This window comes from Rattus rattus, chromosome 6 (genome assembly GCF_011064425.1).
Source record: "Rattus rattus isolate New Zealand chromosome 6, Rrattus_CSIRO_v1, whole genome shotgun sequence".
NCBI lineage: Eukaryota > Metazoa > Chordata > Mammalia > Rodentia > Muridae > Rattus > Rattus rattus.
In genome coordinates, this window is record NC_046159.1 from 125517321 (window position 1) to 125529711 (window position 12391).

At 38.3% G+C, this 12391-nt stretch overlaps 1 protein-coding gene across 1 annotated transcript in view; it reads left to right on the forward strand.

Moving 5' to 3' along the window:
* Window positions 1-12391, forward strand: part of Vwde (von Willebrand factor D and EGF domains) — a 91192-nt gene that overhangs the window by 39353 nt on the left and 39448 nt on the right. Inside the window, exons 16-22 of the mRNA XM_032907270.1 lie at window positions 2159-2296; window positions 4182-4748; window positions 6407-6502; window positions 6586-6681; window positions 7840-7935; window positions 8524-8619; window positions 9912-10007. Coding sequence (XP_032763161.1) covers window positions 2159-2296; window positions 4182-4748; window positions 6407-6502; window positions 6586-6681; window positions 7840-7935; window positions 8524-8619; window positions 9912-10007 — 1185 coding nt within the window. The remainder of the gene's footprint in view (window positions 1-2158; window positions 2297-4181; window positions 4749-6406; window positions 6503-6585; window positions 6682-7839; window positions 7936-8523; window positions 8620-9911; window positions 10008-12391) is intronic.

Genomic DNA, 12391 nt, shown 5'->3' on the forward strand with positions numbered 1-12391 from the left:
ACAGATAGAGGCCTTATATCCAAAATATACAAAGAAAGTTAGACCGCAGGGAGACAAATAACCCTATTAAAAAATGGGGTTCAGAGCTAAACAAAGAATTCACAGCTGAGGAATGCCGAATGGCTGAGAAACACCTAAAGAAATGTTCAACATCTTTAGTCATCAGGGAAATGCAAATCAAAACAACCCTGAGATTTCACCTCACACCAGTGAGAATGGCTAAGATCAAAAACTCAGGTGACAGCAAATGCTGGCGAGGATGTGGAGAAAGAGGAACACTCCTCCATTGTTGGTGGGATTGCAGACTGGTACAACCATTCTGGAAATCAGTCTGGAGGTTCCTCAGAAAATTGGACATTAAACTGCCTGAGGATCCAGCTATCCCTCTCTTGGGCATATACCCAAAAGATGCCCCAACATATAAAAAAGACACGTGCTCCACTATGTTCATCGCAGCCTTATTTATAATAGCCAGAAGCTGGAAAGAACCCAGATGCCCTTCAACAGAGGAATGGATACAGAAAATGTGGTATATCTACACAATGGAATATTACTCAGCTATCAAAAACAACGAGTTTATGAAATTTGTAGGCAAATGGTTGGAACTGGAAAATATCATCCTGAGTGAGCTAACCCAATCACAGAAAGACATACATGGTATGCACTCATTGATAAGTGGCTATTAGCCCAAATGCCTGAATTACCCTAGATGTCTAGAACAAATGAAACTCAAGACGGAGGATCAAAATGTGAATGCTTCACTCCTTCTTTAAAAGGGGAACAAGAATACCCTTGGCAGGGAAGAGAGAGGCAAAGATTAAAACAGAGACTGAAGGAACATCCATTCAGAGCCTGCCCCACATGTGGCCCATATATATACAGCCACCCAATTAGACAAGATGGATGAAGCAAAGAAGTGCAGAAGTGTAGATAGCTCCTGAGAGACACAGCCAGAATACAGCAAATACAGAGGCGAATGTCAGCAGCAAACCTCTGAACTGAGAATGGGACCCCGTTGAAGGAATCAGAGAAAGAACTGAATAGCTTGAAGGGGCTCAAAAGAGACCCCATATGTACAACAATGACAAGCCACCAGAGCTTCCAGGGACTAAGCCACTACCTAAAGACTATACATGGACTGACCCTGGACTCTGACCTCATAGGTAGCAATGAATATCCTAGTAAGAGCACCAGTGGAAGGGGAAGCCCTGGGTCCCTAAGACTGAACCCCCAGTGAACTAGACTGTTGGGGGGGGGCAGCAATGGGGGGAGGGTCGGGGAGGGAACACCCAGGAAGGAAGGGGGGGGGGGATGTTTGCCCGGAAACCGGGAAAGGGAATAACACTCGAAATGTATATAAGAAATACTCAAGTTAATAAAAAAAATAAAAAATAAATAAATAAATAAATAACACAAGTGAAAAAAAAAGAAAGTATTTAAATACTAATTGCCTAAAAATATGTGCATAACAATGTCTCTTCTCTATTCATAATATGAATTTATTCATTCAAATAAGATTCTAAGCATATCAAAGTACCTTAATGAGAAATTTTTGACTTTTTTAACATGTAAAACTAAAAATTTCAGAGCCCAGTACTTTGAATAAGTCATTCTTAACATTAGTGGTCAAGATTCTAAACAATCATTCAAAAGATTCAGGTTTTTAAAGAAAAGTATAAATTTTATAATTATTTTATATAATTATATATTATATGCTGTAATTCTTACCTCAAATATTAATCAACTATTTCTTAAGACACATCTTGTTATGATACCCTAACCAACTCAAAATCTTCCTATCACACCCTCCCTGGTGATGAGGTTACTCACCTTATTTATAGAAAAAAAAACAAATTTACGTGTGTGAAGACGTTGAGTTTACTATTAAAGCAGTCTCAATGATTTTATATTTGATTGTACAGTAGTTTTTTTAAATAAAGAGTAAATGTATTTCCCCTGTAGAGGATTGGAAGTACTAAATAAAGAGCAGGAGAATCTGCTAGGCAAGTATATGCCTGCAATTCCAAAACTCGAGAGGCAGCAGTATGACAGTTTTTAGTTTAACCTGAACTACATAGCCAATACCAGTAAAGTATAAGTAACCAAACAATGAGATGTTGACATTGAATAATTATAACTATTGGTCTGTTTCCTATAGGCAAGAACTGTGAGACAGATGTAGATGAATGTGAATCCTGGCCTTGTTTCCCAGGTGTGGAGTGCATCAATGTCTTTGGTTCCTATTATTGTGGTCCATGTCCAGAAGGGTTTCATGGTGATGGAAACACATGTCATGGTAATAGCCCTTGCTTGTTGCTGTATTTTGTGCTGCATTTATCTACTTCATGTCACTCAAGAGCATTTTCGTCCACTCACATTTTTCTTCAGTATGTATGTGCCATGTTACATGTAGAACTAGATGCACAGGATCAAAAGCATAGCTCATACATCCTCACACTTAATTAGCATCTGGTAGCAATGGTACAAAAAAGAAGTTTTGTATGTTTTGAATGAGGAACACACAGGAGGTATCACTCCTGCCAGGAAGGACAACTGAAGACCTTACAAGAGGTATGAATTGAGTGGAGAAGGAGAGATAGAGAAAGAGAGGAAGAGGGGGGAGGGAGAGGGAGAGAGGGGAGAGGGAGAGAGGGGAGAGGGAGAAAAAAAGGGAGAGGGAGAGAGGGGGAGGGGGAGTAGGGGAGAGAGAGAGAGAGAGAGAGAGAGAGAGAGAGAGAGAGAGAGAGAGAGAGAGAGAGAGAGAAGACTATCCATATGAAAGTCAAGAGGTCAAGAGAGAGGACTGAGTTAAAGAAGAACTCTTGTGGTTATTATCCAAGGAGACAGAGGAAGGGAGACATAAGACGCTGAGGGACATCAACAGTGAGTTCCAGAAAGCAGCATTGAAGAACTATACATGGATTATGGTTAAGCGAATAAAGATCCCCTTTTCATGATATATTTATAAATCACCCAATCTATATACCATACAGATATGTGGGTCTATATGTCAAGGTAACAAATAAGAAAGCCTGTGCAGCCTCCTACTTGTTTTCCATTATCCCTAGAGTATTTTTTGTAGATAGATAATAATTGTATAATTAACCACAAAATACCTTCTTTTCTTTCATAATCTCTGCAATCTCAAATCTTATATTACAGAAAAACATTGGAAAAATCATTTTTTCCTAGTTCTGGAGTATGAAAATTCAAGAGCAAAGGTGGTTTATTTGTCTTCAGGAATACTGTCTTCTTGCCCATCAGATAATAGAGTCTTCAGGCCTTTCTTCTGTGTGTGTTTTCCTGGTATCTCTACCTTTTCTTAGGACAGTTATCTGCTTACAGCAGAGATGCACTTTCTCACCTTGTGCAACCAGAATTCATTTTACAAAGGCCCTCCCTCCAAACACACCCATGTTTAGCATGTACACATTTTACAGATGAATTTTCAGGCCCACAATTTAATCTGAAAATTTGTAGGAATAAACTTAACTTTGACCTAATTTCCAATAGTCAAGTCCAAGAGCCTCATGAATCCAGATTATGACTCATCGGATTTTGTTTGCAATAGTTGAATTCCGATATGTTTGATTTATTGATTTGCAGTTGAAGAAGAGTTTTTAAATGACTTTAACACAAAACCATGGTTCTCCTGAGGTCTGATAAAAGAGTTTTTGATAAAGAAGATGATAAAACTGCAAAAATTCACATTAGGCTAATAGACAAAAATGTCCCCAATAAGTCATGATCTTGGATCAACTGTAACACAGACATTTTTGCTTTCCCTAAGACTAACAAGTTGCAACTCAGTTGTTTTTACTTTTAGAAAGATATCCTGAGGGTTATATAGGAAACTCAAAATACATTTGCCCTTGCTAATCTCCCGAATGCTCAGGTATGTATTACAGAATCATGAGTAAAGTGGATTTCATGGAAGCTTATTAGGGGATATTCCATAGCTTTCAAACCTGTTAACTTTCTGTGTTACCTCGTGTATCCAAGTGCGTTGCACAGTCCTTGAAGGCTGGAACACTATGACGACTTTTATTACTGTATGATTTTTAGTCATAAGTGTTATAAACCATACATAAACGAATGAATAACTTGGCATCAAAATGTGTATAGGGTAAAACATTAATAAACATTCTGATAGACATTTTATTTATTTCTTTGTTCTTTAGACTTGAGTTTTCAACCACCGTCAAAGGAACCTTTACTGACAGAACCAAGCTTTACTTGGCGTCCTGCAACAACTTTCAACAAGTTCTTAAACTCAGTAGGCACATCCCGCTTGTCAATAAAATCAGTCACAACTCAAATGGATAATACAAGGAAGGGTGGTGTTTCTCATCAGACACCAGCTCATGAGTATGTGGATCACGTTCTCAGTACAGATCTAACTGTTGACGTGCTTGAAGTTCCGGCATCCAGTGGTCATGTTCTAAGCACCAGTCCTAACAGTTCTTTTGGCCAGGTAGATCCTGTCCAGAGCACTACTCCAACAGAGACCGGAGGGCATAATGCTCAAATTAGCAAACCTTTCCAAAATTTCTCTGGGCGAGAGTTTACATCATTGACAACTAAAGCAGCAATTGCTGTTTTGCCAGGAAAGTCTACATCAACCAGAATGTCAAATTGCACAGAATCATCTTGTTTCCTGGGTGTTTCCTGTATGCCAACCTCAGATGGTCACTTCAGGTGTGGTCGCTGCCCCTCTGGGTATTACGGAGATGGTGTCATTTGCAGAGGTACTGTGAGAACTTTTCACTCTACATAATGAAAACTAACTCACTTAATTTCAAGTAACTAAGAAGTCGTACTTCTCTGTTTGCTGATTTCTACTCACTCTGCTTAGTTTAAAACGTTTTGGGAAGAGTGGGTTTTCCAAATTACTTTTTAAAATTGCTGTTTTTGTTAAAAAATGATTACTCTGTAAGTATTAATAATACAGTTATACTTGTTCTGTTCTAAGTTTTATAGTAACTCTGTTTTAACCATCATATAAGCTATAACAACCTCCCATTTTGAGTGCTGTTTTCCATTTGTACAAATGACAGAGCAAATCTTTGTGAGCTTAGTTATCTAGTATCAAGCAGCTACCGAGATGAGACACAGTTGTGCATACAAACTGATCAGTATTGTGTCTCAAGTTCTTGTCAGTCCACAGTTGACGTGTAACACTTCAAATTACTAATTCTGACGTACTTGCTTATTTTTACAAACTAAAACTTTCTGTATTTCCACCAACACTTTTGACATTCACACAATTTTCTGACGTTTCAATTCTACAAGCATTGTTTATATGTTTATATGTTGGATGTGCTTAGTCATGGTTTTGGCTTGGGCAGTGGAGAAACTGTTTCCTAGGTGTGTTGCCATTGCTTCTATGATTGCTTTGTTAAGAGTAACTCCATCTTTTATGGCTTAATAAATAGAGTAGAGACATCATCGCATACATTATGGTTACATGAGAAATGTCAAAGACCCAGTGGAATATGTCAAGGGACTCAAGATGCTCAAGGGAATCTAATCCCATTAGCTTTCGACTCCCTGGAACCTTGCTTCTCCCTTGAGCATCACTGTCTGTTCATCAACATTTAGCTGTATTCAGTCTGAAACTCCATTGCACTCTGCAATACAAGTGTATGGCTGGCTGCTTCCTCTTCTGCAAGCTGGGGTTATTGGAATAATTGCCACATAGGGTGCTTCTTTCTTAGTCTGGTAATTATTTTTTCAACCATTCTAATCATGAAGTCCGTATAAAGAAAAGACTTATGGGTAAACGTAGTAACTGTGCTTTAATACTTCATTAAAATGTTCACATCAGAAAACTTCAGGGTTGGAGTTCAGTACTCAGCATGGTGACTCACAACCATTAGAACTCCATTTTCAGGAGATTCTATGCCCTCTGCTGGGGTCCATGGACACTGCATGTTGCCAAACACCCACAAAATAAAAATTTGTAAAACCAAAAAAGATTTGGCTGGGCTGTGGTGGTGCATACCTTTAATGCCAGAATTTGGGAGGGAGGTGGATTTTAAGTTTGAGGCCAGCCTGATCAATAGAGCAAGTTCCAGGACAGCCAGGGCTACATAAAGAAACCTTGTCTCAAAGAAAGAGAGACAGATATAGAGACAGAAAGAGAGAGAGAGACAGACAGAGAGACAGAGAGACAGAGACAGAGAGACAGAGAGAGAGAGACAAAGACAGAGAGAGAGGCAGAGACACAGAGACAGAGACAAAGACAGAGAGACAGAGAGAGAGACAAAGACAGAGAGAGAGGCAGAGACAGAGAGACAGAGAGACAAAGAGAACATTTAATTCTACAGGTAACACACACACACACACACACACACACACACACACTCATGCCACCATTCAGACTTTCTTCCTTGTTTTTTTGCAGCATTTTGTAGACACTCTTGTGGAAGAAACAGGGAATGTGTTGCCCCAAACATATGCAAATGTAAACCAGGTTACACTGGTTCCAACTGCCAAACTGGTGGGTACATGATTCATTAGTTTGTATAATAAATTTTATTTGATAATCAATATTTCTAAGCCAAGGGCTTTATTTTTGTGTAGCCATCTGTCACCCTGCTTGCAAAAAGCATGGAAAATGCATTAAGCCTAACATCTGTGAATGTCCTCCAGGGCACGGTGGAGCTACCTGCGATGAAGGTGAGAAGTCCGATGACAGTCTCAAATATGGAATTAAGTACAGTGTTATTTCCTCGAAAATATTTTTAAAAGATAATTGTCTTTTAAAAATTTTGTGTTTGTGTTAATGAGTACTTATTGGTACTGGGATAAAAAGCTCACAGTTTAAAAAATATTCATACTAATTCTTTTTTAGGGAGATTTTTGCTTTTAATTTAAAAAATGTTAACTGTACAGGTGTTTTGTCTGGATGTCTGTCTGGACACCATGTGTATACAATGCCTCCAGAACAGAGTGCCATATTTCTTGGGACTAGATTTACAGACGGTTGTGAGCTGCTAATAGGTACAGTAGTTTATCTGGGAAGCAGCCAGTGGTTCTTAACCATTGAGCCATCTCTCTAGCCCCTAGCTTTAGACTTTTAAACACTCAAACTTCAGAAGTCATAGATGGAAAGAGTAATTGTTTTTCTTCCAAAATATTTGCTTTTTGAGAATTAGGTGTTTGGGGGAAACTAATTCTTTAATTGATTTATGGATTAAATGCAAAACTCATGGCTATTAGATGGTAAGAAGAAACCTAAAAGGTGACCCTAAAAGTACACCTATATCCATAGTGCCTGGTTTAGGATGAGTTATTAAGTAAGGAGTCTACAGGATAGAGCTGATAGAAGTAGGTGCTCATTAAAATTTAATTTGCTATTTTTAAAACAGTTTTTGAAACTGAATTTTAGTAGGTAATACATATAATTGTGAATGATGTTAGAACCCTGTTAAATGCTTTGATGGTGGCAAAGAAAGCAGAAAGTCACAAAATAAATTTGGAAGGAACAGAAGTCTTCAAAGCTAATAGCAAATGAGAAGAACTATGGAAAGATAAAAGTCTATGTTTAGGACAGGAATTCATGACAGGTATTTTCATCCAATTAACCAAAGGTTTTATAAACCGTTCACACGCCTGCATTACGTTTTGTAGTTTTCATGTATAAACCATGGTGGCTGATTTTTAAGCTTTAGAATTGTGAATTCACATCGTGGATTCACAGAAGAGTAACTACACAGTAAAAGGAGCTGGGCTTACCCTAAATTGTTCTTTTAATGAGACTTTATTGCAACCATACTTTATAAATCCATCTATACTGATTACTGAAACCTGACTTAATGCTATCTGTGTCTGCAGAACATTGTAGCCCTCCTTGCCAACATGGTGGCACGTGCTTGTCTGGGAATCTCTGCACTTGTGCTTATGGCTTTGTAGGACCAAGGTGTGAAACATGTAAGTAAAGCTCTCTTACAATCTGCTATAACAAACACCTTCCTTGGTGAGTTGATGGCTTTCGTGCTAAATAAAACAAACCCATCCCTAAGTAACTTTGACATGCTAAAGGAAGCAGGTGCTCCCTGAATAGAGGTAAAGATGCTTAGATGGGTGTGGCTCTAATCCTGGTATTCTAATCCTGAGGTTGAGAGGAGACAGTCATGAGTTGAAGAGTAGTGTGAGTTATACATAGTAAAACCATTGTCTTAAGAAAAAAATAAAGAGGTTTGCTATGAGTAGTAGCAGCTTTGAAATAAGTGGAAATCAGACTTATTAATTTGCTTATAAGTTTATTTTATTTCATTTATCTCTATGTTCACCAGATACTAATGATTTTCTTAAATAACTCATTCTTGTTTGGTGCTAATAATTGTCTAATTTCTCCATCTCTGTTTGCAAGAAAATAGCTGAACATAAGAACCTGAGTACATCTATTATGACCATGAAATATCCTGGTCTTTCTCTCTGGCCAAATTCAATTACTAGAAGTATTTGACGGTCACAAGCTAAATTTGTCTTTCTTTTGTCCTTGTTCTGTGATCTTAGTGGTCTGTAACAGGCATTGTGAAAATGGAGGCAAATGTGTTGGACCAGACATTTGTCAGTGCAAGCCTGGCTGGTATGGACCCACGTGTAGTACAGGTAAAATCAGAATTATGTGCAATAAAATTATCAACAAAAAGAAACTTCAAATGTCCCAAACATTAACATCTAAGTTACAAAACTGAGCTGATAGGAATGACGTGAAGAAGATATGTATAACACATTTTTAAAACTCATACATTTCATCTTCACATTTTTCTGTTATCTTAAACCTTATGCCTGTCTTACATGCTGCGTTACCTAATAAGTACATTCTTGCTGTTGTGTTTCTATGGTATGTGTTACATGGTATGGACACAGAAACCTGTGTTTGTTGTGATTTCTCCATTTAAGTTCCTGTCTTCTTTTCTAACCAGGACATAGACATCCTGCTTTACTTAACATCCGTTCAATTTTGGATGTCAAGGCAGCCATCACAGAAATCCTTTTTGAAATCAGTATCAGATGTAGCAATAGCAGTAGCAGAAGGTTTGCGGTCTAATCTAATACTATCTACCCCATGTAATATCTACCCTCCTATGCTTAGAAGACAAAATCCTTTCCCTATTTATTACAACGTCAATGTCTGCTTTAAACTCTAACTCAATAATTTCACCTGTAATGCCTATCTAATGACTTTTCTCAACAAAAATATAACCCACCATTTGTAATGTGCTGGCCATACGGGAAGCCCATGTCAGAAGAAAACAAAGATCATGCCCTTATTTCAAGTCTCACACCAATTTTGAGACAAGAGATGGAATTATATTTTTTCTAAATATGACTATGAAACAAGTTGGTTTATAAGAAATATAAGTAAACTACATATCACAAGTGAAAGCATTAATTCCAGCAAGTGGAGTTTGGAAGAAAACTGTGTACTCCCCTTGGAGGCTGGATAAAAAATCTAAGCTGAAAATTGAATTAAAAGCGCTTTCAGAACAAAACATAGGTGATCAGGCATCAACCGTCTGAGCATGGAAGGACTTGAGTGAAGCACCCCTGTATTGTTTGCAAGGGGGTAAAGATGCACACATAAGCCACGTCCTTTTATGGGTGCTGTTGAGTTAAATTGGCTTTTCTTAGCCTACAATCATGACAAAAAGTATTCTGCATTTTAATCATGCTCACTCTACATTCTTAGTTTTATTGTGATCATCGTTAGCACACCAAATAACCACACTTACAAGCAATTGCAAAGTTCCTTTGCTACCTCCCATTTGGTAAAGTCTAGAACATTATTGGCTCTCTTGCAGTTAAGTATACCATCATGCTTCCTTCCATCCATCTGTGCCGCATTCAGTCTTCAAATAACATCCTTTGTGATCTCTTCCTCTCCTGCTGTTCATTAGCTTTATGCGATCCCATTTGCCTCAATGGTGGTTCCTGTTATAAGCCAAACACGTGCCTTTGCCCTGGTGGATTCTTTGGAACGCAGTGCCAGAATGGTAAGCATTCCTTGGACATAGTACAGAAGGCAAGTGCAAAACTAGGAACACAAAATGGGAAGGAAACACAAGTTTCAGACGGAAAAAGACTGTTTCCTCTGTTTCCTACTGTTGTCTAGGTATGGCCATGTGGACCAGCTCATGTATCAGAATTGTCGATTGTTCAACACATGTTAGATTAACAACCGGGGCATGGTCTGTGAAGTTTTGTCAAGCTCAGATGTGAAACAAATGTACATCCTTCTAGTACAGTTCGTAATGAATGTTTCCATTGCTTTCAATCCAGTAGTTTTTGACACGTATCTTATCTAATGTCTGACATTTTCTTGTAACCGCTCTTGATTTTAGACTCATAAAACATTTGGGAAATGCATCTATGTACAAGTCTATGTAAAATGGCAAAATTTTTCTTTTTCTTTTCTTTGTTTTATTTATTTTATTGTTTACTTAAGATTTATTTATTTATTTTATGTATATGAGTACGCTGATGCTGAGGGAGAGGGAGAGGGAGGGAGAAGGAGAGGGAGAGGAGAGGGAGAAGGAGAGGAGAGGGAGAGGGAGAGGAGAGGGAGAGGACTAGTGTCAGGTGTTACTCAGGTCCTTGTTTAATTTGGAGTTCCAAGGTGGGTCTGAGTGGGTCATTAGTTGAGGTACACATGCAGCTCAGCTCTTAACCACTGAGCCATCTCTCCAGCCCAGGATCATTTTCTTTTCTGCACCATGTTTTAATACTTTTCCCCATGCAGTTAAAATTATAGAAGTTTCTTCTTTTTTTAATTTTTTTCTTTTCAAATTAATGGTAATATCTCAGGCTTGAGCATATTGGTAGGAAATAGGAACTATTCTTAGTAAATTAAATGCATGAAATACTTCCTGAATCTTTAATTTTAGAATTATGGCAAACATAGTTTTAGAACACATTTGAACATCTTCATCATTAAATTTCTAAAATTAACAGTTATGTGATACGATTTGATTTATTTTATTGGAAATATGTTTTCATGCAATACATTCTGGTTACAGTTTGCTCTCCCCTAACTTTTTCATGATTCTCCCCATCATTTCCCCTCCCATCTAAATTGACACCCTTTTTTTTTCTCATTAGAAAAGAATAGGCATCTAAAAATTATAATAAAATAAAGACAAATCTGAATAGGACAAAACAAGGCAAGGATACAGAATGAAAGGAGCTAAAGAAAAAGCACAAGAAACATAGAAATGCACAGAAACATTCATTTACACAGAGAAATCACATTAAAAACAACAAAAAACAAACAAATGTTTGCACACAATAAAACAGAAATAAAATGAAAACTGTAACATATATGCCAAAGATCTGTAAAGTTGAGAGAGAGAGAGAGAGAGAGAGAGAGAGAGAGAGGTGGTGGTTTTTGCCTTTACTCCCAGCACTCAGGAAGCAAAGACAGGCAGATCTGTGAGTTCAGGGCCATCCTGGTCTACAAAATGAGTTCTAGGACAGCCTAGGCTATGAAGAGAAACCTTGTCTCAAAAAACAAAACAAAACAAACAAAGAAAGAAACAAATAAACGAGTGAGAGAGAGACAGAGACAGACTGTGCCTGGCATGAACTTTAGAAGCTTAAAGCTCACCTCCCCCTCCCCCCCAGTGACACACTTCCTCCAGCAAGGCTACCCCTTCTAGTTCTAACCCATTAGAATCCCATTCACTGTTGAGTAAGCATTCAAATATAGGACCTATAGAAGCCATTCTTACTCAAACCACCACAGATGTATTTCACAGCTTGTAATTTTCTTTCCATGATTAACAAATTATATGGGATGCACATTTAGAAAAAATGTATCTGTAGGGCTGATGAGATAGTTCACTAGGTACAGATGCTTGCTAACAAGCCTCAAAGCAGAGTTCAGTCTGCAGAATCCACACAGGGGCAGGAGAGAGCTGTCTCCTGAAAATTATCTTCTCTGATCTGTATCACATGCATGAGTACATGTGCGCATGCTCGTGCGCGCGCACGCACGCACACACACACACACACACACACACACACACACACACACACACACACACACTCAGTATGTACCTGCAGAGGTTCAACCTAAAGCAGTGCAAACTATCTATTTGTTGAATTAACTATTAATTAATAAATCCCAGTGGTGGGGTCACTACCTGCCTCAATGGTTGATGTTCCTGAATGAAAGACACGCACATAGTCACACGGTCTTTATATATTAATATGCCTTAAGCAGCACAATTGCTGGGAGACTGCCTAGCCTCTGGAATGCTAGAATAATTCTGAGTTACTATTTACTAACTTCTGAGTTCCATCTTGGCTTCTCTTGGTCAACGGTCTCGACCACGTTTTCTTGGCCCAGAGCCTGGGGTGCTCTCCTTGCTTCTCTACC